Genomic DNA, 22,915 nt, shown 5'->3' with positions numbered 1-22,915 from the left:
CGTTGTTTTGTATTCAAAATGAACTGATGCTAAGACGTCTTCCTAGACAGATTGCAATGTTCAAGCAGAGATAAAGCAAAACCCCTACAGTATCCACCCTCATTACATCTCCTTTCTTCCTCTCTTACACCCTTCTTTCACACCCCAATATCATATTTCTTTCTAATTGTTGCCTCTGGACAGTTAGGTGGCTAGACCAGTAGGCACCCACTGTAAACGTTGGTCAACCTCAGGGACATAAGACAAAGGTCGCCACCTAGTGGTCAGACACCAAAACAACCAAGAGGAGGCTTTCATAAAAATGCTAATAATAGTAAAATAATAATAATTAAAAATAATAGTGTGTTTTGAAGTTAGACTTGTGTGTGACTCACAATTGCATTGATGGCTTGTTAAAACAGAATGCTGAACTCTGCTCCCATTGTTTGACTCTGGGTTGGAACATAAATGTAGGACTTCTAACTTGATGCTGATGTTGCTTCAAGGACCATACTTCTTAAAGTTTCAAACCATTGATCGCTTCAGACATTCCACTTTGAAGATATGCAGGCCTTTACTTGGCTCTGCACAACTGGTAGAACTAGGGTTTTACATTTACTGCGTTGTTACTTTGAAATGCATGTGGTATTGCTTGGGCAACAGTCTTATTTGTTTTCCATGCTTCCCTAGACAGAGTAAGCACCGAACAGGAGACGGAGTGCCATCCATTTTCCTTTAATGGGTTGGATGTCCTATGTTATATTCGGTATATTCTCTATTGTTTCAAACTTTTTCATAATAACTGACAATTTTGAAGTTAGATCCTTCATAAATGTGTCTCTCTTACTACTCGCTGATGGAATTAGTTTGGCTTTAAAAAATGATTTCTTTATATTATTTTTACATTGTGTATATGTTTGCGTCTCAGCATGTGAGTGCAGGTGGCTGGAAAGACCGGAGGCATCAGACCCCCGGGACCTGATGATCCACTGAACCCTGGTACTGAGAAGCAAACTCAGTTCCTCTGCTGGAGCAATTCAGTGCTAGTAACTGCTGAGCCATCTACCCAAGCTCCCCATGCAGATTTTGGTGGATTTTTCCTGTTATTGAAAATTCCAATTGGAATATGGAAGCCATGAGCCCTGACTTATAAAATGCAGCACTATGAACAAAATTAGGCATAGACTCTTGTTCCCCCTGGAGATTACAGTTGAAGAAAAGACTCCAATTAAGGTTGGTATAAAAGGAATAAAATATGATTTTTAAATCATTATAAGTAAGCTCAAAACATACTTAGTAGTCAGAATGGAATAATTGGAAATAAGTTTTGTTTATGTCTGTAGGGTAAAAATCCATGCTTAAGGTTTTTTGACCAACTCTTAGAAAACATTTTATACATCCTGTTGATTATGGAAGTATTTTGACTGGAAAAGTTGTTAAGGTATTTGGAAAAATATATAATTAATTGGCAGGTGTAACAATGGATAAGGCAAAACTTCTTAGCCCAGTTCATTCAACTTTCCAAGTGTTGGTTGTGTGAAATCCAGCCAGTGTTGTCAAGGAGAATTGGGTGCAATCTACTGATCAACAGCAACTGCAGATGCTGGGGCTCTACGTGCATCTCACAGATCTGCTGAGCATACTTCTCTGATGTCATGATTTTGCCAAAATTCAGAAAGCTGTAGTGGATCACATCGGTAGTGGACCACCAGACAGTAACCATGACCTGTGTGTGTGTGTGTGTGTGTGTGTGTGTGTGTGTGTGTGTTCACACTCGTGCTATTTGGCCAGTTGGGGCATACAAGCCACTTTTAAAAGTTTTCAATTATTTTAATTTTACATCCAAATGTTGCTCCCAGCTCCCCCTCCCAGAGTTATTCACCCCATTCCTTCTCCCCTTAGCCTCTGAGAGGGTACTCCCTTTGATGCTCTTTCCTGGGGCATCAAGTCTCTACAGGTTTAGACACATCCTTTCCCACTGAGGTCAGACAAGGTAGGCCTCTGCTACACATGTGCTGTGAGCCTTGGACAAGCTTGTGTATGCTCTTTGGTTGGTGGCTTAGTCTCTGGGAGCTACCAGAAGTCCAGGCTAGTTGGCATTGTTGGTCTTCTATGGGGTTGCCATCCCATTCTGTTCCTTCAACCCCCTTGCTAACTCTTCCATAGGGGTCTCCGAACTTAGTTCAATATTTGGCTGTGAGTATCTGCATATTTCTCAGCCAACTTCTGGTAGAGTCTCTTAGATAACACCCAGACTAAGCTCCTGTCTGCAAGCACAAGATAGCATCTGTAATAGTATCAGGGTTTGGTGCTCTCCCATGGGATGGATCCAAGTTGGTCGGGTCATTGGATGGCCTTTCCATCAGTCTCTGCTTCATTTTTGTCCCTGCATTTCTTTTAAACAGGAAAAACTCTGGGTTAGAAATTTTGAAAATGGGTTGGTGACCTCATCCCTCTACTGGGGGCCTTGTCTATCTACTGGAGGTGGTTTTTTCAGGTTCCATCTTCCTACTGTTGGGCATTTCAGCTAAGGTCATCCCCACTGAATCCTGGGAGCCTTTCACATCCCAGGTCTCTGGAACTTTCTAGACATTCCTACCTCCCCTCTCCCACCCAAGTCCCACTCTCCCTCTGCCTCCTGGATGATTTTGTTCCCCCCTCTAAGTGGGATTGAAGCATCCTTCCATCTTGTTAAACTTCTTATGGTCTGTGGGTTGTATCATGGATATTCTGTACTTCTTGGATAATATTCACTTATCAGTGAGTATATACCATGCATGTCCTTTTGGGTCTGGGTTACAATCACTCAGGATGGTATTTTCTAGTTCCATCCATTTGCAAAATTCATGATGCCCTCGTCTTTAATAGCTGGATAATAAGTATTCTGTTGTATAAATGACCCACATTTTCTGTATCCATTTTTCAGTTGATGAACATCTGGGTTGCTTCCAGCTTCTGGCTCTTATGAATAAAGCTTATGAACAGAGTGGAGCATGTGTCCTTGTGGCATGGCAGAGCATCTTTTGGGTATATGCCCAAGAGTGTTATAGCTGGGTTGTGAGGTAGAACTAGTTCCAATTTTCTGAGGAACCTCCAGATTGATTTCCAGAGTGGTTGTACCAGCTTGCAATCCCACCAGCAATGGAGGAGTGTTCCTCTTTCTCCACATGTTCACCAGCAATTGCTGTCACTTGAGTTTTTTGATCTTAGCCATTCTGATTGGTGTAAGGTAGAATCTCAGGGTCATTTTGATTTGTATTTCTCTCATAATGTTCAACATTTCTTTAAGTGTTTTTTGGCCATGAAAGTGTCCTCTGTTGAGAATTCTCTGTTAAGCTCTGCATATGTCTTGTGGAAGAATCGAGGGAAAGATTGAGGGACCCAAAGAGGACAAGGACTCTAGAGAAAGACCAACAGAATCAACTAACCTGGACTTTTTGGGGCTCCCAGAATCTGAACCATCAACAAAAAAACATACATGGGCTGGACCTAGGCCTCCCCACACATATGCAGCAGATGTGCAGCTTCATCTTCATGCAGGTCTCCAACAACTGGAGCAAGGGCTGTCCCTGAATCTGTTACCTGCTTATGGAATTGGTTCCCCCAACTGGGCTGCCTTGTCTGGCCTCAGTGGGAGAGGATGTACCTAGTCTTGCAGTGACTTGATGTGCCAAGGTAGGGTGATACCCAGGGGTCCCTCTCCCTTCTCAGAAAGGAAGGGGAGGGGGAGGAGAAGAGCTATGTGAAGGGGGACTGGGAGGAAGAGGGGGTTGATATTGGACTGTAAAATGAATGAATTAATTAATTGATAAAAAAATAATTAAAAAAGAAGTTGCATGGATTAGCTTTTGGCTTAACATTATTACCATGGTATAAAATAAATATAAAATATATAGCAAATAATAAGTCACTAGCAAAAACCCTGAAGCAAAAAAAATGTGCATTAATATGATATAGAACTGAGGTGACTCTAGTGAAGACTCCCAGTAATAAGGGCTATGGAGTCTGAACTGGCCATCTTCTCTTACTAGGCAAGGCTTCCAGTAGTAGGACTGAAACATCAACCCAGCCACAAAACCTTTGACCTCCCTGCAAGATGTGCTGGGGGAAATGGTGGCACAGAACCATTTGGGAATAGCCAACCAATGACTGGTCTGACTTGAGGCCTACACTATGAGAGACAGCCCACCCCTACAATGCCAAGAGAGCCAGGAACCAGAAGCTGGAGAGCCCAGTCACCTAAGATATGGGATAAAAGTCAATGAAATGATTCCCAGTGATATTCTGCTATACTTATAGGTTGGTGCCTAGCCCAATTCTCATCAGAAAGGCTTCATACAGTACCTGATGGGAACAGATACAGAGACCCACAGCCAAACATAAGGCGGAGTTCAGCAACCTGGAGAAGGAGGTGGAGGAGGCAGATGGGTAGAGGACAGGATGAGTACATGGGTGGCCCACAGAATCAACTAAGCATGGCTCATAGGGGAATCACTGGGGTCTCAGAGATTGAAGTGACCTTCAGGGAATCTGTATGGGTCTGAGCTAAGTACTCTCTATATGCTTGGTATTCTTGAGGGACTCCTAATAGTGGGAGAAGAGGTTGTCTCTGAGTCTTTTACCTACTTTTAAGACCCCCTTTCTACTGGGTTGTATTGTTCAGTCCTTAATATGAGGGTATATACCTAGTCTTATTCTAATTTGTTATGCTGTGCTTGGTTGATATTCCTGGGAAGCCTGATCATTTCTGAAGGGAAATGGAGGAATGGTCCAAGGAGGAGGAGATGTGGGAAAGGAGGGTCTGAGGGGAGTGGAGGGAGGGGAAACTGTAGTTGGGATGTAGTACATGAGAGAATACTAATGCTAATGGTAATACTACTACTACTAATAGGTTTTTTAAAAGATGATATATAGCTGCCAGGCAGTGATGGCACTTTAATTCCAACACTTGGGAGGCTGAGGCAGGTAAATCTGGATTTCTCTGAGTTTGAGGCTGACCTGGCCTAAAAAGTGAGTTCCAGGACAGCCAGGACTGTTACACAGAGAAACCCTGTCTCAAAAAAACCAGCCAACCAACCAACCAAACAAACAAACAAACAAAAAAGATTATGTATAATAGAGCCATGTCCATCTATGAATCAATATCAAATCAAATCAATTTCAACAATGTAAAAATCACAATTACTTCTGTACCAACCTGCTATTAACAAAGCAGTCATACAAATAAATATAAATTTGTGGCTATAAAACTACTACAAATGAGCTGGGCATGGTGGTACACACCTGTAATTCCAGTGTTCCAGAAACAGAGGAACCAAGTCTCTGAGTTGCAGATCAGCCAAGACTACATAGTCAGACTGTCTCTAAAACACAATAACAACAAAATCTCACAGGTTATGAATGGGACATAGTCAGCAGTGTGATAGTTTTCAGATTATTGTTCTCAGATTGTAGAGTTTAAAAATTGGCTACTGACTTTCTACTAATAGATTGGTTATGTTGTCATTAGTGATTTGCGCTGTGATTTCAAATGTGTATCTGCTTTTGAGGTGGCCTTATCATTTTCATATCCTGGTATCCACATGTCTGTTTAATCTCTTCCCTCTTGAGTGTGAGTGGGAACTCTTTATGGCTTTTTCTAACCAACAAAATGTGACAAAGGTGATGGATTTCATATTCTTGATTACACTATAGGAGATCACTTCTTGTTAGCTGACCTTACAAAATCTGTCTGTCTATCTCTGCCTCTCCCATCCCACCCCATTGCTGATGTGCAAGAAGCAAAAGTTCTCCAGATGTCCCTCAACAGAAGAATGGATACAGAAAATGTGGTACATTTACACAATGGAGTACTACTCAGCTATTAAAAACAATGGATTTATGACATTCCTGGACAAATGGATGTATCTGGAGGATATCATCCTTAGTGAGGTAACCCAATCACAAAAGAAGTCATTAGATATGCACTCACTGATAAGTGGATATTAGCCCAGAAACATAAAGCACCCAAGATACAATTTGCAAAACACAAGAAAATCAAGAAGAGGAAAGACCAATGGGTGGATACTTCATTCCTCTTTAGAATAGGGAACAAAATACCCATGAAAGGAGTTACAGAGGCAAAGTTTGGAGCTAATACGAAAGGATGGACTATCCAGAGACTACCCCACCCAGGGATCCATCCCATAATCAGCCACCAAACCCAGACACGATTGCATATGCCAGAAAGATTTTGCTGAAGGGACCCTGATATAGCTGTCTCTTGTGAGGCTATGCCAGTGCCTGGCAAATACAGAAGTGGATGCTCACAGTCATCTATAAGATGGAACACAGGGCCCCCAATGGAAAAGCTAGAGAAAGCACCCAAGGAGCTGAAGGGTTCTGCAAACCTATAGGTGGAACAACAATATGAACTAACCAGTACCCCCAGAGCTCATATCTCTAGCTGCATATCTAGCAGAAGATGGCCTAGTCAGCCATTACTGGGAAGAGAGGCCCCTTGGTATTGCAAATTTTATATGCCCCAGGTACAGGGCAATGCCAGGGCCAAGAAATGGGAGTGGGTGAGTAGGGGAGCAGGGCGGAGAGAGGGTATAGGGAACTTTCAGGATAGCTTTTGAAATGTATATAAAGAAAAATCTAATAATAAATAAATAAATAAAAAGAGAAAAGCATTCAGAGAGACAAGAAATGCCTTTGATGTCTCTTCTAATGTGCCCCCTTTTCAGAATGAGTTGGAATGGGTATATTTAGACTTTTATTGTACTGTGATAAAAATAAATAAACATTTAAAACCTTAATACAAAAAAAAAAGAAGCAAAAGTTCTGTAGGTTGGTAGAGGAGTAATTGCGGGTTTTGTATTGTTGAAATTCATCTAAGCCACAAGACCCAGCTTAGAGTGGAATCATAAACCTTTTAGATGGCCATCCAATCGTGACCAAGACTGAGAGGAACTTCAGAGAGTCATGGCAGGGAAATGAAGCACAAAAAGGTGACAATGAAGACTTGATTCAGATTGATTTTGTCAAACTGGATTAAGACTATGGGGAGTCTAATTCCAAGAGGTCATTACTAGCATATTTAAACCCAGTATAATTTGGGGGGAAAGTTTCTTTCTGTAGTACAAGTCTCCAGTGAACAGAGAGCATAATTACATCGAAACTCAAGTTAGGGTACATGTCATTTCTCCCAAGAAGATAGGTTCTGGAGGCAGACTACTTGTGTTAGTTTAAGATCCTACGGAAGGATCTGGCTTGGTCTCAGTTATACTATAGCTTCGAGGTCATTTGGGCTATTAGCCACATCTGGTTCTGGCTGGGGGAGCCTCCAGCTATATAGTTAATGTAAGGGTCATTTAGACCGTTAGGTCTTGTTTTTAAGAGCTGTAAGAGTCATTTAGATTACTAGCCATCTCCGAGGCCTGGTGGTTAGGACCTTGATAACTGGCCCAGATAACACAGATCACCAGGCTCTTAATTACCTCCAATTCCCAGCTTTCTGGAAGGAAGAACAGGTTTTACATCTTTCCCATTGTAAAAAAAGGTCCTGTTTGCTTAGCATTCCCGGTGTCTCTGGAGGTCTGTGGGCACAAGGACCTTCTTGTTGTGTTCCCAATACAAGACCATGATGACAGTATTATTATGACCCAGCCAAGCTGTGTCTGAGGTCTTCCTTTGTAGATACTGACTTTTAAAATGTCTTGGAATTTTAAAATAATTTTTAATAGGCTCAAGAGGGGGGCAATCTATAAGTATATACTAAAGCACACCACTGTCTGAACCTTTCTCAAAGTTTAGAAATAACATAAACAAAAGAAAAAAAACGTGTTTTAATTAAGATGATGCAGACTTTCTTTCTAAAAAATTGAAATGTCTGTTCGGAGAGTTGCTCTCTATCACAGACCCCTAGCCACCACACTTGGCTGGAGCGTAGCTAGACTAATCTTGCCTTCCTTCCCCTCCTCTATTCTGGTCTCCCCAGACACTCTTAGACCTCCAATTGTCCACCAACCTGAGTCTACCTCCATTCCCTCGAGACTTGGCCTCATCATAATTTCAGATGCAAAAACACACTAAGAATACCGAAGACAATATGCCTTCCCTATTGTAATGGGCCCTGGGAAAAGCATTTTAGGGGTTGGGGATTTAGCTCAGAGCACAAAGTCCTGGGTTCGGTCCTCAGCTCTGGAAAAAAAAAAGACAAAATAACAAAAAGACCAAAACAAACAAACAAAAACAAAACAAAACAAACAAACAAAAAAAAAAACCAAAAAACCCCCAAGGTAACTGGAAAAGCATTTTAGCTGAAGGACAAGACAGGGATACACCCCTTAGTTATTGACTGTCACCCCTTTCTAGCCTATCTTCATTCCTTTGTGACTTCATTCTAACCATCAGAAGAACCATCCTCTACCAGGGAACCCACAACCACCACATTTGGTTGCAACCCAGAAAAGTTCTTTACCAGAGACCCCACAGCTACCACACTTGGTTAGGACTCAGAACTGCTCTTTGCCAGACACTCCACACTTGCTACACGTGTCTAGGATTCAGCCAATACCTCTAGTCCATCTCCATTTCTTTGTGACTCCCCATCTACTTGCACAAACTTGCTCCATCAGGAACCCCCACAGCTTCCATGCTTGGCTAGGACCCATGTTGGGATAACAGCAAAGAAAGAAAGAAATATCCACCTAACAAGGGCATGGCCAAAGATCGACATCAAGAAACACCTCAAACATCATAATTCCAGAGGATTAGATGCCAGCATAAAAACACACCACGAATAAGTAAGACAGTTTATGTTTCCCCCAGAAGCCTATCATAACAGGTCCAGGGAAAGGTAATTTAGCAGAACCACAAGACAAGGATTTCAAAGTTGCAATTATGAGTATGTTCAAGAACCTTAGAGGATATGAGTAAATGCCTTAATGAAGATCATAACAATACAAACAATCAGATCAAATAATGAAAACAATTCAAGATATAAAAGTAGAATGTAAAAAAGAAATAAAATCACTTAAGGAAAGCCAAACTGAAATAAAACTCAGAATGAGGAACCCAGGAAGCCAGCCAAAAGGCTCAGACTAAATGAAGAGGAAAAGGGAGTCGCAGGCATTGAAGGCAAGGTATAAACAGCTCAGTTCAAGAAAATATTAAATTTGGGGAAAAAAGATGTTTAGGCTCAAAACATCTAGGACATCTGGGACACTATGAAAAGACCACATTCAAGAATAATAGGTACATGAGGAAGGAAATCAAAGGTACAGAAGATATTTTTTTAACAAAATCATAGAAGAAAATTTCTTCAATTTAAAGAGAAAGATACTTATCAAGGTACACAAGGCACACAGAACACCACATAGTTGAGACTACAAAAGAAACTCCCAGGATCCATAGTAATCAAAACATTAGCTTACTGACTCCCCAGACTATTAGGTTTATGCCAGAACCCTGTTCCCTAGACCTTTATCTTGAGCATTGTTTCTCAGTCAATAAAACCCATCCTTAAGAGGGATACTTAATGCTTTATACCTTGGTAACCTCAACAGTATCTAAATGACAGAGACCACACCAGACCCTAGGTCATTAAGCTATAGAACCTGTCTTTATGCAAGAGGTCACATACTCTTTGTCTTAAGCTTTCTTGTGTACATGGGATTGAGACATTTATCAGAAAACCTTTTCCCAAATTTGTACTGTAATTAAATGCATGACAATAAACTGTCTGCTGTCGAACTCTAGAAGTTTGAACCAATAGCAACTACTGAGTAGTATTGAATTGGGCTTCCTTCTGGCTTCCCATGTATCATGACTCTGCCAGCCTTGGCATTTGTAGGAACCCCCACATGTACCAGATGGGTTCAGCATATAATTCTATTAGACCTACAAAGAGGCACTAATGCCAAGCCTCCTCAAATTATTCCACAAAAAATAAACTGAAGGAACATTTGTAAATTCTTTTTATGAAATTGCTATTACTTTGATATCAAAAGTACAACAACAGAAGACCCAATGAAAAAAGAAAATCATAGCTAGTCATGGTGGTGTAAACAGACTAAGAGACAAAACAAAATAAAACAAAAATGAAAAACCTCTAAAAACCAAAATATCAAAACCAACCAACCAAACAACAAATCACATGATGTATGTATATTTTCTGGCTTTTGTGAAAGGTTATTAGTTGCAGAAAAGGTCTTTGAAAAAAAATCTAATGCCCTTTCATAATAAAAGTCCTGGAGAGACTAGAGTTACAAGAGATAAAGCTAAACATAATAAAGTCAGTCTACTGTAATCTTATAGCCAACTCAAACATAAATGGAGAGGAATTCAAAGTATTTTCACTAAAATCAGGAACAAGACAAGGATATCTACTCTCCCCATGTCTCTTCAATATAGTACTTGAAGTCTTGGCTAGAGCAATAAGACACATGAAGAAGATCAAGGGGATACAAATAAGGAACGAAGAAGTCAAAGTATGATTGCTTGCAGATGGTATAATTTTATACGTTAGTGGCCTTGCCAAAAGACTCCACTTATCAGCTATTCCATAGATGAAACACTTTCAGCAAAATAGGAAGAGACAAAATTAATACACAAAATATGTAGTCCTCTTATATACAAGTAAGAAACAAACTGAGAAATAAACAGGGGGGACGATACCTTTCACAATAGCCAGAAAAATGTACATACAGGTAGCATTATATGGACTGAACAGGTTATAGTTAGTAATGTATATGCGAATGCATATGATATATGCATGCAATAATGATTAGAAAAAAGAAGGCATGAATCTGAAGGAAAGGGGGTATGTTGGAGGATTTAGAGGGAAGAAAGAGAAGGGAGAAATATTGCATAATTTCAAAATTTTTTAAAGAAAAAATAAAAATACTAGTATCTTGGAATAACTCTAACCAAGCAAGTTAAATAGTTGTGTAATCAAAACTTTAAGACACTGAAGAAAGAAATCAAAGAAGACATAAGACGATTTCCTGTGCTATATGTTGGTAGGATAAATATTGTGAGAATGGCCATCCTACCAAAAAGCAACTTATAGATTTAATGTAATTCCCATCAAAAGTCCGAGACTGTTTTTCACAGAAAGTGTTATTAACATTATGAAGGACTACATCTGAATGAGTGAAAAATATGAGTTGATATTGTAGTATAAAGTGGATTCAGCTTTGTGAGGAAATACTGAAGGAGACCTTTTCAGACCGGGAGGGCCCCGAGCAATGAGGTGTCATAGTTTATAAGCAGACCGAGCTTGAGCCTAGGATGCGTGTCAGGAAGCCTAGGAAGCCGTCAGGAGTGTGAGCCAGAGACATCTACAGAAAACAAAGCATATGGAAAGACTTTGAACTTCATTCTCTGAGCGGCAAGACCATTTGAAAGAGGTTGGGTCAGTTGCCTGCTTGAGGGCCAGATGTGACCACCATGTTGTAAACACCTTATTCTCTGAGAATAAGCCTAAGGCAGAGAGTTACCTCTTTAATGACCACCACGGTACTCCTTTTACTGAAGTGAGGGGAACATCAGTTGCTGAGCGTGGCAGAGACAATGTCAGGTTTATGACTTCTGAGTGCCATTCCTGCAAGGTCTTGAAGACTGAGATTGCTTCCATACCAGACTACACTTTGTGAAATATGTAACAGTTTATAAAAGATTTTTACTAATTGTTTAATTCTTATGACAGGCTTATTTGATAAAGAAAATAGTTACCAGCATGTGGGAATGTGACAAAATCATGTCCAAAATAGATAGCATTATATAATTCATTCACACTCTGATTACTTTTCTCTGTCTGCCTTTATTTACTCTTATCTACTTTGCTAGAAGATAAGTAATGTTTCTATATTTGTAAAAAGTCTTTAAATATATAATCATTTTTACATCTTTGGAACAATATCCCTTTAAGCTTATCTCAAATACAGATTTTTCTCAATTAGGAGTTGTCATTTGTTCTGTCTACTAATGAGTTTAGTCTGCTGGTTCACATTTTCCAAACTGATAAATGAAAGCCATCCTATCCTCATGGATGTAACCTCACACCATTAGCATCTTCATGTCCCTACCCCTGGGTTCCTTCAGTCTGTATTCATCAGACACCCGGGTTTCTTGTTGGAGAGTGGACTGGGAGGGGAATAAAATCTGGAGTTTAAAAAAAAAAAGACTACTAGAATCTGTATCTGCATAAGATAATGAAGCATTTTTCATACCATGTTTCATTTATTTAAGATGATGCTCTTTAGCTTCATTCATATTCTCACTAATAGTTGCTATCAAAAAGATAAGGGAAAAAAACCCCGAAATCAAATGAGCAGCTTTACAGCAGGGTGCTGAGAGGGGAAGCGAGATAAGCAGTAAATTAAAATAGAGCAAGAGATTTCTGTGAAAATTAAAAGTATGAACATGAAGTGACCCAGTGATTTTATTTCTGACTGGATAACCCAAGGAAATTAAATCAGTATTTTGAGGAGATATCTTTATTCTCATGTTCACTGTATCATTTATCTCTGCTGAAAATTAATGTAAAATAGTCTTGTTAATTTAATAGTGAAGAGATTCATGAATTTAGTGAATTGTTTACAGCTGGGAACATCAAGAATTAGTTTTGTGGTGTTGAAACAAGATAAAAAATGATTGTATATTTTCATATTGTGTGTATATATATACATATATGTATATAAAGTGCTATGCAATCATATATTGAATTGCTTTATCAATTTCATTAGGACATAAGATTCATAAGAATGAGGACTTCTAGCTTTTCCACTTTTAAATAGATGAATAAATCATTCCATACACTTCTTTCCATGTAATTTATAAATAGTAAAATATGCTGATACAATCCTAACCTTCTATTTAAAAAAATAAGAAAATTTAAAAATCATAAGGAAGTATTGAATATGGAATGAAGACTTTTCTTTTAAATGAGTGCCTCGAGGGATCAACAGTGTGACCATGCATGGCATGGGGTAAGGGAGTCCACATCAGAAGACGGGATTGGAGAGCACAGGCCGTCCCACAATTCTGCTCACATTGAAGCCCAGGAAGACAGCTTGCAAATTAGGCAGTCGTTCCCCTTCTACTCAGAATGGAGCATTTCCTTCAGTCTGTATTCAGTGATCTTACAAGTGGCCTGTAATTTACCCCCAGATGGTTAATGTTGAAAATGGCAGTGTTATGCTTATCAGAAATTCTCCTTTCTGTGGGAGACTCCTTAGCCTGGAAATATTTTACCTGCAAGTCCAAGGGAATCTTTATCCTGTGTCCAGAGCACAGTGAGTGAAGGAAACCATGATCTGTACACGTCCCACTGTACATCCAGGAATGAACTCTGTGCTTGGCATCAAGATAATCAGGTTGGTTTTTTTTTTTTTTTTTTTAATGAGAATGAGACTGAGGGAAACAATATTTTCTATAAAAAATATCCAGAACCAATCTATGTATCTGTGACTAACAAAGTAAAAACACTTAATTCAATAGCTTTATAGTACAATGGAAGGGTCATCGAACCACGATGATACTCTAATTTTAGAATGTTCTAATTATCATCCAAGAAATGTCATGCTCCCTATCAAGCATCCCTCATTCCCTTAGTCTTTTAGGCCATGACAATCACTCTCATTCCCTTGGTCCTTTAGGCCATGACAATCACTAGCGTGCCCTTTACTTCCATAGACTTTCCTATTTTAGACATTCTGAATAAATTGAGTCATAGAATGTGGTCTTTTGCTTTTGGTTCACTTTTCACTTAGTATAAATTATGTTGAAGGACAACTAGAGTGGGGGCTGTCTGAGCCTGTGCCCTGCCATTGGATCCCTTTCCCCTAGCTGGACTGCCTGGTTGGGCCTCAGTGGGAAAGGATGTGCTTATTCCTGCTGCCACTAGACATCTAGACGTCCCAGGGTGGGGAGGTATCCGAGGTGGGGGGGCTTCCCTTCTCTGGGGAGAACAGCAGGGGTTAATGGGGGAGCATCGTAAGAGTGAGACTGGGAGGAGAGGAGGGGGAAGCCTATGATTGGGATATAAAGTGAATAAATTAATGAAAAAATTTTGTTTAATATTCATCCTTATTGTAGCATTTATCAGTATTTTATCAATTTTTATAGCTGAGTAATATCCCACTCCATGGATATCCAAGTTAGTTTATCTATTCCTCAGTTAGTGGGGTATTTATTTTCTTTCTTTTGCTCTATTACAAATAATGCTGATTTGAACATGCATGTACATGTTTTAGTTTTAACATCTGTTTTCACTGCTCTTAGGTGTATACAGAGGAGTAGAATTGTTGAGTCCTATGAAAGCTTGGTTTACGATTTTGGGAAACTATCAAGCTGTTCTCTAATGTGTCTTCATCACGTTAGATCCCTATTAACAATGTCTGAGCACTCTAATTTGTCAATAGTTTTTCTAACATTTGTTACTGCTTAGTTTTTATTAATTATTTTATTGTAGCTACCTTGGCAGGTATAAAGGATTAGCGCATTATGGTGTCTGTTTATATATCCATATGAACTATGCTTACCACCTATCTATGCTTACTATGCATGTTTCTACAGACTGAATATTTGTGACTTTTTGAAATTTATATGATCTGCAAAATGAGAGCATTTAGAGAAGGGGCCCTTGTGAAACAGTTCTGTGGGGATGAGAGCACAGTCATGGAGCCATCAATCAGATTAGTGCCCTTATCAGACACAGAAAAGACTAGAGACATTTCTCCCAGGGTATGAGGAAGATCCATCTGCACAATAGGACATGGTCCTTTACCAACACTCAATCTGTTCTATCTTCATTTTTTTTAAAACTAGGTATTTTCCTCATTTACATTTCCAATGCTATCCCAAAAGTCCCCCATACCCTCCCCCCCACTCCCCTACCCTCCCACTCCCACTTTTTGGCCCTGGCGTTCCCCTGTACTGGGGCATGTAAAGTTTGCAAGTCCAATTGTTTTATTCCCTGAATATTTCATACATGTATACAAATGAAACATGGTCATATTTCCCATCCCCCTTTCAAATCTCTTGTATCTGTATCTCTCCAACACATTATTCCCAAATTCATCCCTCCTCCTTTTTCTCCCCCTCCTTTTTTTGATGACCCACTAAGTTCGGTTTGTGCTGGCCATGGACTTTCTGTGTGCTCTAGAACTATAAGAAATCAATGTTTGTTGTTCAATTTATTCCGTTTAATGGTATTATATTGCATTAATTCAAGCAGATTGAGACATATATATTCTTTGGAGCAGTGTCTTTTGTCCAAAGTCATGCTTCCTCTTTAGCTATCGAGCTATACCAACACTATTTATAGAAAAATAATTGTTTCAATTTTATGTATGTGTCTTATTTATATATATGTGCATATGTGTCAGAGTCTGTGGAGGCCAGAGGTCAACTCAGAATATTTTTTTCTATTGCTCTGCACCTTGTTTTCAGAGAGAGAATCTCTTTAGTAGACCTAGAGCTCAGTGATTTAACTAGAGGCTAGCCAGTGACCTCCAGAGATCTACGAGTCTTCAGCTCCCAGCACACCCTGGTTTTACAGTGACAATGGGGATCTGAACTAAGGTCCTCATGTTTGCAAGTACATTGCCTACTGTACATCCTCTGTCCCTCTTTTTTGACTTGGTCTCCTTGTTGAAAATTACTATAATTTTGAAGGTTTATTTTTTAATTCTCTTTATTTATATGTATGTCCCTATGATTATAAATATCTCCTTTACTGTTTAATTTTAATACATTTTGAGATTTGGTACTCTAAGTTCTAAACCTTGTTTTCTTTAAAGCTAGTTTGGCTATTCTATGTTCTGTTTAAATTTTAGGATACTACTGTCATTTAAGCAAATGAAGCAAATTTTTGTAAGAATTAGATTGAATTTGTAAATCAGTTTGGGGTACATAATCACCTTAGTGGTATTACATCTTATAAGTGATGAATGTGGGGGTATTTTTCTGTTTAGAGCTTCCCCAATTTCTTTAATCAACATTTTATTTTTAGTGGAAAAAAGTATTGCATTTTTGTAAGAATATTTCCAGGTATTTTATGCTTTCCTGTGCTACAGTGAATCAAATTATTTCCCCCTTTAAGCCCATTATTTTGTATTTGGAATTTATTCACAATAATTGTCTCTATTTGTGGGAATACAGCATGACACTTCTATATATTAGCAATGTGTAGATCAGATGAGGACACTGATATAGCCATCACCTCAAACATTTATCTTTGTCAGGAATCATTTTATTTCCTTTTCAGATTGCTCCTTTGATTTTGTATATTGCTATAGTCTGGATATGTCTCCCAAAAAGGTAGGTTTTGAAAACTTAATCCTTACTGTAACAAGGATGTGAGCCTAATAGGAGGCACATTATCCATAGGCCTCCACCCTCAAGACTATATATTGCTACTGATTATGAAAGGAATTAAGCTTTGAATCTGATCCCTTTCGCTTTCCCTCACCTTCTTCTGTCATGAGGCACAGAAAACAGCTCTCACCAGGTACCAGACCCTTGATTTTGGACCTTTCAGCCTCTAGAAATATAAACCAGTACATTTTTTTTATTTACTGTAACTTATAGTCTTAGATATATGGTTATAGCAGTGCAAAAGATATATCAACCTTGCATTTGGAAACCTTGATTAATTGATTTGGACATCTGTGATTAATATGAGACAAGGAAGACTGTAGTTAGGATAAGCATAAAATCAGGACAATAAAATAGTCTTGCGGGTAATGTTTGTGACATATTAGTGCTGGGTAAGATTGGTGATTATTTTTATCTTTCAGTAGTGATAGTAGGAATAGATCTCTAAAACCCATTCCACTAAGAGTGCTATGGCAAACCCTGTTGTTTTACTGGAGATAATGAATGGAGCATTATTAAAACTATCCCTAAGGTGTTAGGCTATAAGTTTAAGAATATGAATAATAGCTGTGTGGTGAAGACTACAGAGAAGTAACCACAGTCCTTTTGACTACTGTTCATCAGTCTATTAGAGGATTTCAATGCCACAAGCAAAACATCAGAGACGAGTCCTTTTGTCCTTAGCACCTTTTATTGAAGTATGGTCCTTGATGACAATATGGCAGGCATATCAACGTCAGCCAAGAAGGAAGTGGTGGAGGACACAAATGTAGTAAGACCCAGAAAAATAATAGCATTAAATGGGATAGACAATTCCCCGAAATTGTCCAGCAAACACTGACTCTTTATATACACTGCCCCACACCCTGCCCCCTTCTAAGGATTTAATCTTCAAATAATACAATATTCTGCCACATAATTATTACTGCCATACATAGCTCCTCTGGCAAAGAAAGAGCTACCAAATTCCACATGGGTAGACATAGCCAGAAGTACACCCAACTTCCTCTAGTGGAGGCTTGGTATTAGAAAAGTCTGGTACCCCTTAGGCACCTTTCTTGGCATATGAGGTTAAATGGCAAACAGAAGTATGAAGCCAATCTTCAAAGAGGCTTTTCATATTTTTACTCTCTTTCCTTTCCTGTGCATCCAATTTCTCCCTTTTTAGGACTTTAATTTCAGTAAAGCTATCCCATTCCTTTAGACTCCACTTGGGTATTTACTTTTATGTCTTAGCTGAGCCTTCAATAGTAGTACTTGAGGGGAGTCAATTACCTACAGCCCTGGGGATGGGAGAAGAACAGGCATATGATCACAATCTTGCATTGATTCCCTTGTATCCACCACCCTGCTTTTGTATTATCCAATGAGATTTATTTGAAGGGAAAGAGTAGATGATCAGCAACCTTTGAGGGGGTGGGTCAACCTCTGAACGTACTTCCATGCCGCTCTGCTATCTTCGCAGAGGCCTTGAAAGATGGCTGATCCCAGAAGGCAAGACGAGAGAGAGAGAGAGAGAGAGAGAGAGAGAGAGAGAGAGAGAGAGAGAAAGAGAATGAACCCATGCCAATAGCACTGGCATTTTGTATTCTCACTTTGGGAAGGCCATAGCAGGAGTAGGGCATACCAGTGTTAGTTCAGTCTATTGAGCTCTGTATAGTTGTGAAGTTATCTTTCAAATACTTTGGAAACTCAGCCGTGTATTCTGATTCCAAATGTATAAACCATTTTGAGGTGGGGCAAGTGATAAAAACTGAGAATTAAGGCTGGGGCTATAGCTCAGTGATACACTTGCCCAGTATATATAAGGTGTTGGGCTCCATCTCTAACAATGCCAACACAACAAACAAACAAACACACACAAACCACAGTTAACAGTATTTTTGGTATCATATACTTAAGGTATAATAAACCTAACGAAGGCTACAAATACCCAGCCTATGGCCATGATATCCAGTAAAGTGAATGTTCCTTGTTCTACTGTAGCCAAACACATCTTGGAATGACAGAACACACAACTCTCACTATTCTAGTATAAGACATTTCAACTTCCTTATTGATTGTCCTAGGGCCCATTATATTTAAAAAAGGTAAGGCAAGTGTGGCTTTTATTCAAACAGTTCCTCACCCCTCTCAATTTTACTTTGGGTAAACTCTCAGCCATTCTGAACAGAAAAGCACAGAACAGCATAACGCAGCATAGCGCTGCACAGTACTTTGTGGTACACCATAGCATAGCATAGCAGCAACTGAGCTTCAGCGCTCAGTATACTTTTAGAGTCATGTTGAAGATAATTTGTGATCTCCCACTTGAGGGGAGAATGGCAGTACTGAGAGATAAACAGTGCTTATTGCAGAGGCAGCAGTACTAAAAAGCATACCCAATGGCTCATAGAAAAGGCTCCCATCCCTTTAGAATACCTCGCCAGCCAAGATTCTCCCATAGCTGTCAGACACAGTGTGCAGAGAATGGAAGAGAGTGGCCGGTATTTGTAGCAGCTGTGAAGTTCCTTGGCCAATTCTTTGGTTGAATAAAGTAACACTGAAGCTACAGGGAATGTCCAAGGACCCTGAGGAACTCAGCTGTGACAGGTGGTGATGCCAGGGCTTGGTTGTTTTGGGCTTTTGAGAGATCGTTAGGCGACATCATCAAGGAATGTACCCAGTTAGTAGGGAACAGAAGACTGAGCAAGATAGAAGGGCGGTTTGGTGATGAGTCCCCTCTTGCTATTGCTCACTTGGATGCTTTTCCAGGATAGAAGCTGGCTACCAACGTCAGGTCTTGGCGAGAGCAACAGCTTTAGTGCTTTGCGCATCAATCCCTCTTACCTGCAGTTTGACTTTCCAGAGTTTCCGTTCTCATGCTCAACCATGGTTGACAATATTAAATGGAACATCGTAGAGTCAAATGGCTGATCAGTTTTAAATTATGTGCCATTCTGTGCAGTGTGATGAAAGCTTGCTCCATCCCACATGGACCATCAATCATATATTTATCCAGTGTATCCATGCTATACAGGCAGCCTTTCTTTAGTCACTTATTAGTCCCCTCAGTGATGAGATTAACAATTGTGCTATTTACAAGCATTGGTACTATTGAGGATTTCAGGCATCCACCCGAAGGGATGCTTTAGTACATAGGCCCCGAAGACAAGGAAGGATAGTGTATGTCTAGATCCTGGGTGAATCATAATTTGCTCCGAGGCCTGGCCCTGGCTGAAAATACTCTCATGGTTTTGGTTCCTTGAGCTAGCCACTGGCTGGGAAAGCAGTTGTTAGAAGAGCGCCTTCCACACCCACCCACCTTCCTTCCTTCATGTATCCTGTATCTTTCAGTTATAGGAGACTCTGGTTTCAAAAGGCAGTTAAAAAACACTGAACCCTACTCAGGAATGTTAAGGTTATAGTCATCCAGCCCTCAAGGAAGCACATAGCTGAGCTATGGTTAGGAGGCTCTAAGTCCAAGGAGAGAAACTTAATAGCTACTCGGAACTATGGTAGGAAGAATTCAAGGCTTTGGCGCTTGCTTCCTTAGCCACGGTGGGCTCAGACTTATATTTTCCTTCTGCCTAACTTGTTTTTTCTCACCTCATTAGTTAAGAAAGAAAAAGAAAACATAAAAATCAATACCATTAAAGACCATTTGAAATATGATAAGAACCCTCTTCCCCAGTAACGAAGCTGTATTGCAAAGTCAACTATAATAGAGATACGTTAGAGAATCAGAGAGTGAAACCCTGGCACGAGACTCCTAGTGATATCAGGACAGGTTACAATACAAAGAGGCAGGTCTATCATCATGTGAAAACAGGGCGAAAGCCGCGGTAACAAAGCTATCAACTAGGTGTTGGGGAGGGTACACATGGAACCAATTTGTTTAAGCCTGGCTATTACCAGAGGGAAGAATACTCGGGTGGACTCCATGCTTGCTCTCCTTATGTGAAGTCTCCCCTTCTGTGCCTCCTGCTGCCACATTTGGTAGAGGCCCTGGAACTGGTGTGAGGTGAATGTATTCAAGTCAAGCACATCTGTGTGGACAATGGCTAGCTAGGTCACTATCCCTAGGGAAGAGGGGAAATTGCACAGGCAGTTTAGCTTTGAACCTCAAGAGGGTAGTGTGGTAAGGGAGAGTCTTGAGTTTGTGAAGTCTTTGGTGTTTTAGTACAGAGATGAAGGCACTTTTTAATCCTTGCTAACTGGGAGCATAGTAGTGTGGCCACACCTTGCTGCAGCTCTGTAAGAGAAGCTTGGGGCCTTCCCAGCCTCTCCTTGATGGCTGGCCAAGGTAGATGGCTGGACTCACTGCTAAGTAATGTCTATATACTTGGCTAGCAAACTGCTTCTGAAGATTGAAAGCCCTTTTCCACCGGGAATAGACTGAGGTGCAGTGGCATACTCCTGGTGCAATTAGAAATTGCTGGGCCCCAAGTGCAGGCTCTCTTTGAGGCATTTAAGCTGCTCTTCTCCAAGTTTGATCTTCTCCTCCAGCTCTCTCTGTTCAATGATGAGAGCAGATTTCATCTTCACAAAGTGCTGGTAATCTTGGAGCTGGTCCTGAGGCAGGTAGCGGGAGACCATGCCGAACACCAGCTTTTCCCTGCCATCCACATGCTCCTTCAACTCCTTGGCATCTGCCAACTGGTTCGTCAGCTGCTGCTTCTTCTCTATCAGCACCAACTGGGGAAGCAGAGGACCAATTAAATGCCATCCTGACCATGAGGCATCTGCACAGCAGTCTTTCACCAAGGAAGCAGCCACAGAACAGCTACGCAGTTTGGTAATTAATCAGCCTTAGAGCCCCTGCTTTGAAGTTCACGTTCATGCATAAACCTCCCTTTTCCCATGGTGAGCACGGCAGCAGCTTTGGACGGGGATGCACAATCACCTCTTTCCATTTCTAAGGCTGTCTTTAAACCATGGACTACTGCTTGGCTTGGAATAGAGGAAACCTCTGACAAAGCCAATCTAAGTCCCTTCTATCACTGAACAAATTACACTAAGGTGATGCTTTCTATATGGTGCCTGTGTGTGAGTGGACATGCATGTGTGTGTGTGTGTGTGTGTGTGTGTGTGTGTGTGTGTGTGTTTGTGTGTATGCATGTGGATGGAGCTCTTACTGTGGATTCAAAGCCACTTGTATAGAGAAAGGTAATGGAGTTTAATTCAAATATAATCACCAAATGAAATAACCTGTAAAATTGAGGGCCTCTTTGCAGCTCTAAGGGATCAGAGGCAAATTTACTGCTGCTGCTGCTGCTTTTCCTGTTGCTGCTGCCATTGCTTCTGCTACCACCCCACCCTTATCACCACCATCACCACACCCCTATTAGCAGCTAGCACTAATTCCATATTCACTCTGTTTGGGACCCTATTTTATTCAATTAACTTGGATTATCTCAATCCTCACAGAAAATACATGAAACAGATCGTATGCTTATTTCATTTTGTAAATGAAGCAAGTGAGACAGAGTAAGGCTACGTTGCTTAGAGTCATACACAGCTACCATGCAGAACTAAAACTTCAGAGCACTTGTGAAGCCAGTGCTTACACTTTTAATGTTGGTTTTCAGTCTCCCTTAAAAATTAAAAAGGCTATTTCTTCCATTTCCACCCCCAGGGACCTCATCTGTACCTTCTCCTGGTTGGACTCTGAATCAATGCTGTTGAGAGCATTCTCCACCCGGGCTAGTCGTCCAGAGAGTGACAACAACAGGTTGACCACTTTGTCCAGGTCTCCAATAAACAAATGGTACTTTTCAAACTCATTGGATTTGCAGACAGCTTTTAAGTTGGCCTCTACCTCCTCTCCAAGGGCAGCATTGGCATTGATGTCATCCAGTAGCCCGCGCTGGGCCTCCCGCAGGACAGAAAGTTTTCGACTAATGCTTTCAATGAGCTGAATCTAAAAGAGTTAATGTGGAAGACAAAGGGTGAACATGGACTTCAACAGAACCTGATATGGGCTTAGCAGAGCATGTGTACTCCTCGCACTTGGAAGGTGGAGGCAAGGGGATTACAGACTAAAACCTTGGCTAAATGAACAGATTACAAATGGAAGGGAAAGGGAGAAGAAGGGAGGGATGGAGGGAGGAAGGACATGAGCGGAGGGAGAGAAAAGATAGGTTGGGAGTGAAACCTATGCAAGTGATATGTAGTAGTACCTTTCTCGAGTAGTTACCTTCTCTCCCTGTTTGACAGGAATCTCCACGTTACCACCAAAGTTCTTGATGTCAGATGACTGTTAGCCATGGACCCAAGTGACATTTTTAAAGTGCAACCAAGACTATAATAAATAGGAACTAGAGACCTTCCAAGACCCTACATTGGTAAGAATTGTCATCAGATGCTTTCTAGTTTAGGCATTCTTGAACACTTACGTTTGGAGTGTTCCTAATAGTTCATTAGGAAATGATGAAGGTGACCAAGACTAGGAGGTTTCAAAGCCCACTGTCAGGAGAAGTCAGGAAATCGTCATGATTGTGCTTGCAAGTGTGGGGCAAAGAACCAGATCCAGTGAGAGGCAGGAATCCAGTGATATGAGTGGAAGCCAGAACTAGGTTTCAAAACA

The 22,915-nt window shown here is 40.4% G+C and overlaps 1 protein-coding gene across 5 annotated transcripts in view; it reads right to left on the bottom strand.

Moving 5' to 3' along the window:
- Positions 1-17,017: 17,017 nt before the first annotated feature.
- Positions 17,018-22,915, bottom strand: part of Shroom4 (shroom family member 4) — a 237,506-nt gene continuing 231,608 nt past the window's right edge. For 3 of the 5 annotated variants that reach the window (NM_001040459.2, NM_001313764.1, NM_001313765.1), the window contains 2 exons: positions 21,980-22,249; positions 17,018-21,024 (listed from right to left, as the gene is read on the bottom strand). In NM_001040459.2, the coding sequence (NP_001035549.1) occupies positions 20,755-21,024; positions 21,980-22,249 (540 nt within the window). In that variant the 3' untranslated portion in view covers positions 17,018-20,754. Of the gene's footprint in view, positions 21,025-21,979 lie in introns of all 5 variants that reach the window. The other 2 variants (XR_001782743.2, XM_006527549.4) reach the window with 2 other exon arrangements.

This window comes from Mus musculus, chromosome X (genome assembly GCF_000001635.26).
Source record: "Mus musculus strain C57BL/6J chromosome X, GRCm38.p6 C57BL/6J".
Taxonomy (NCBI): Eukaryota; Metazoa; Chordata; class Mammalia; order Rodentia; family Muridae; genus Mus; species Mus musculus.
This window is presented reverse-complemented; position numbering and strand designations above follow the sequence as displayed.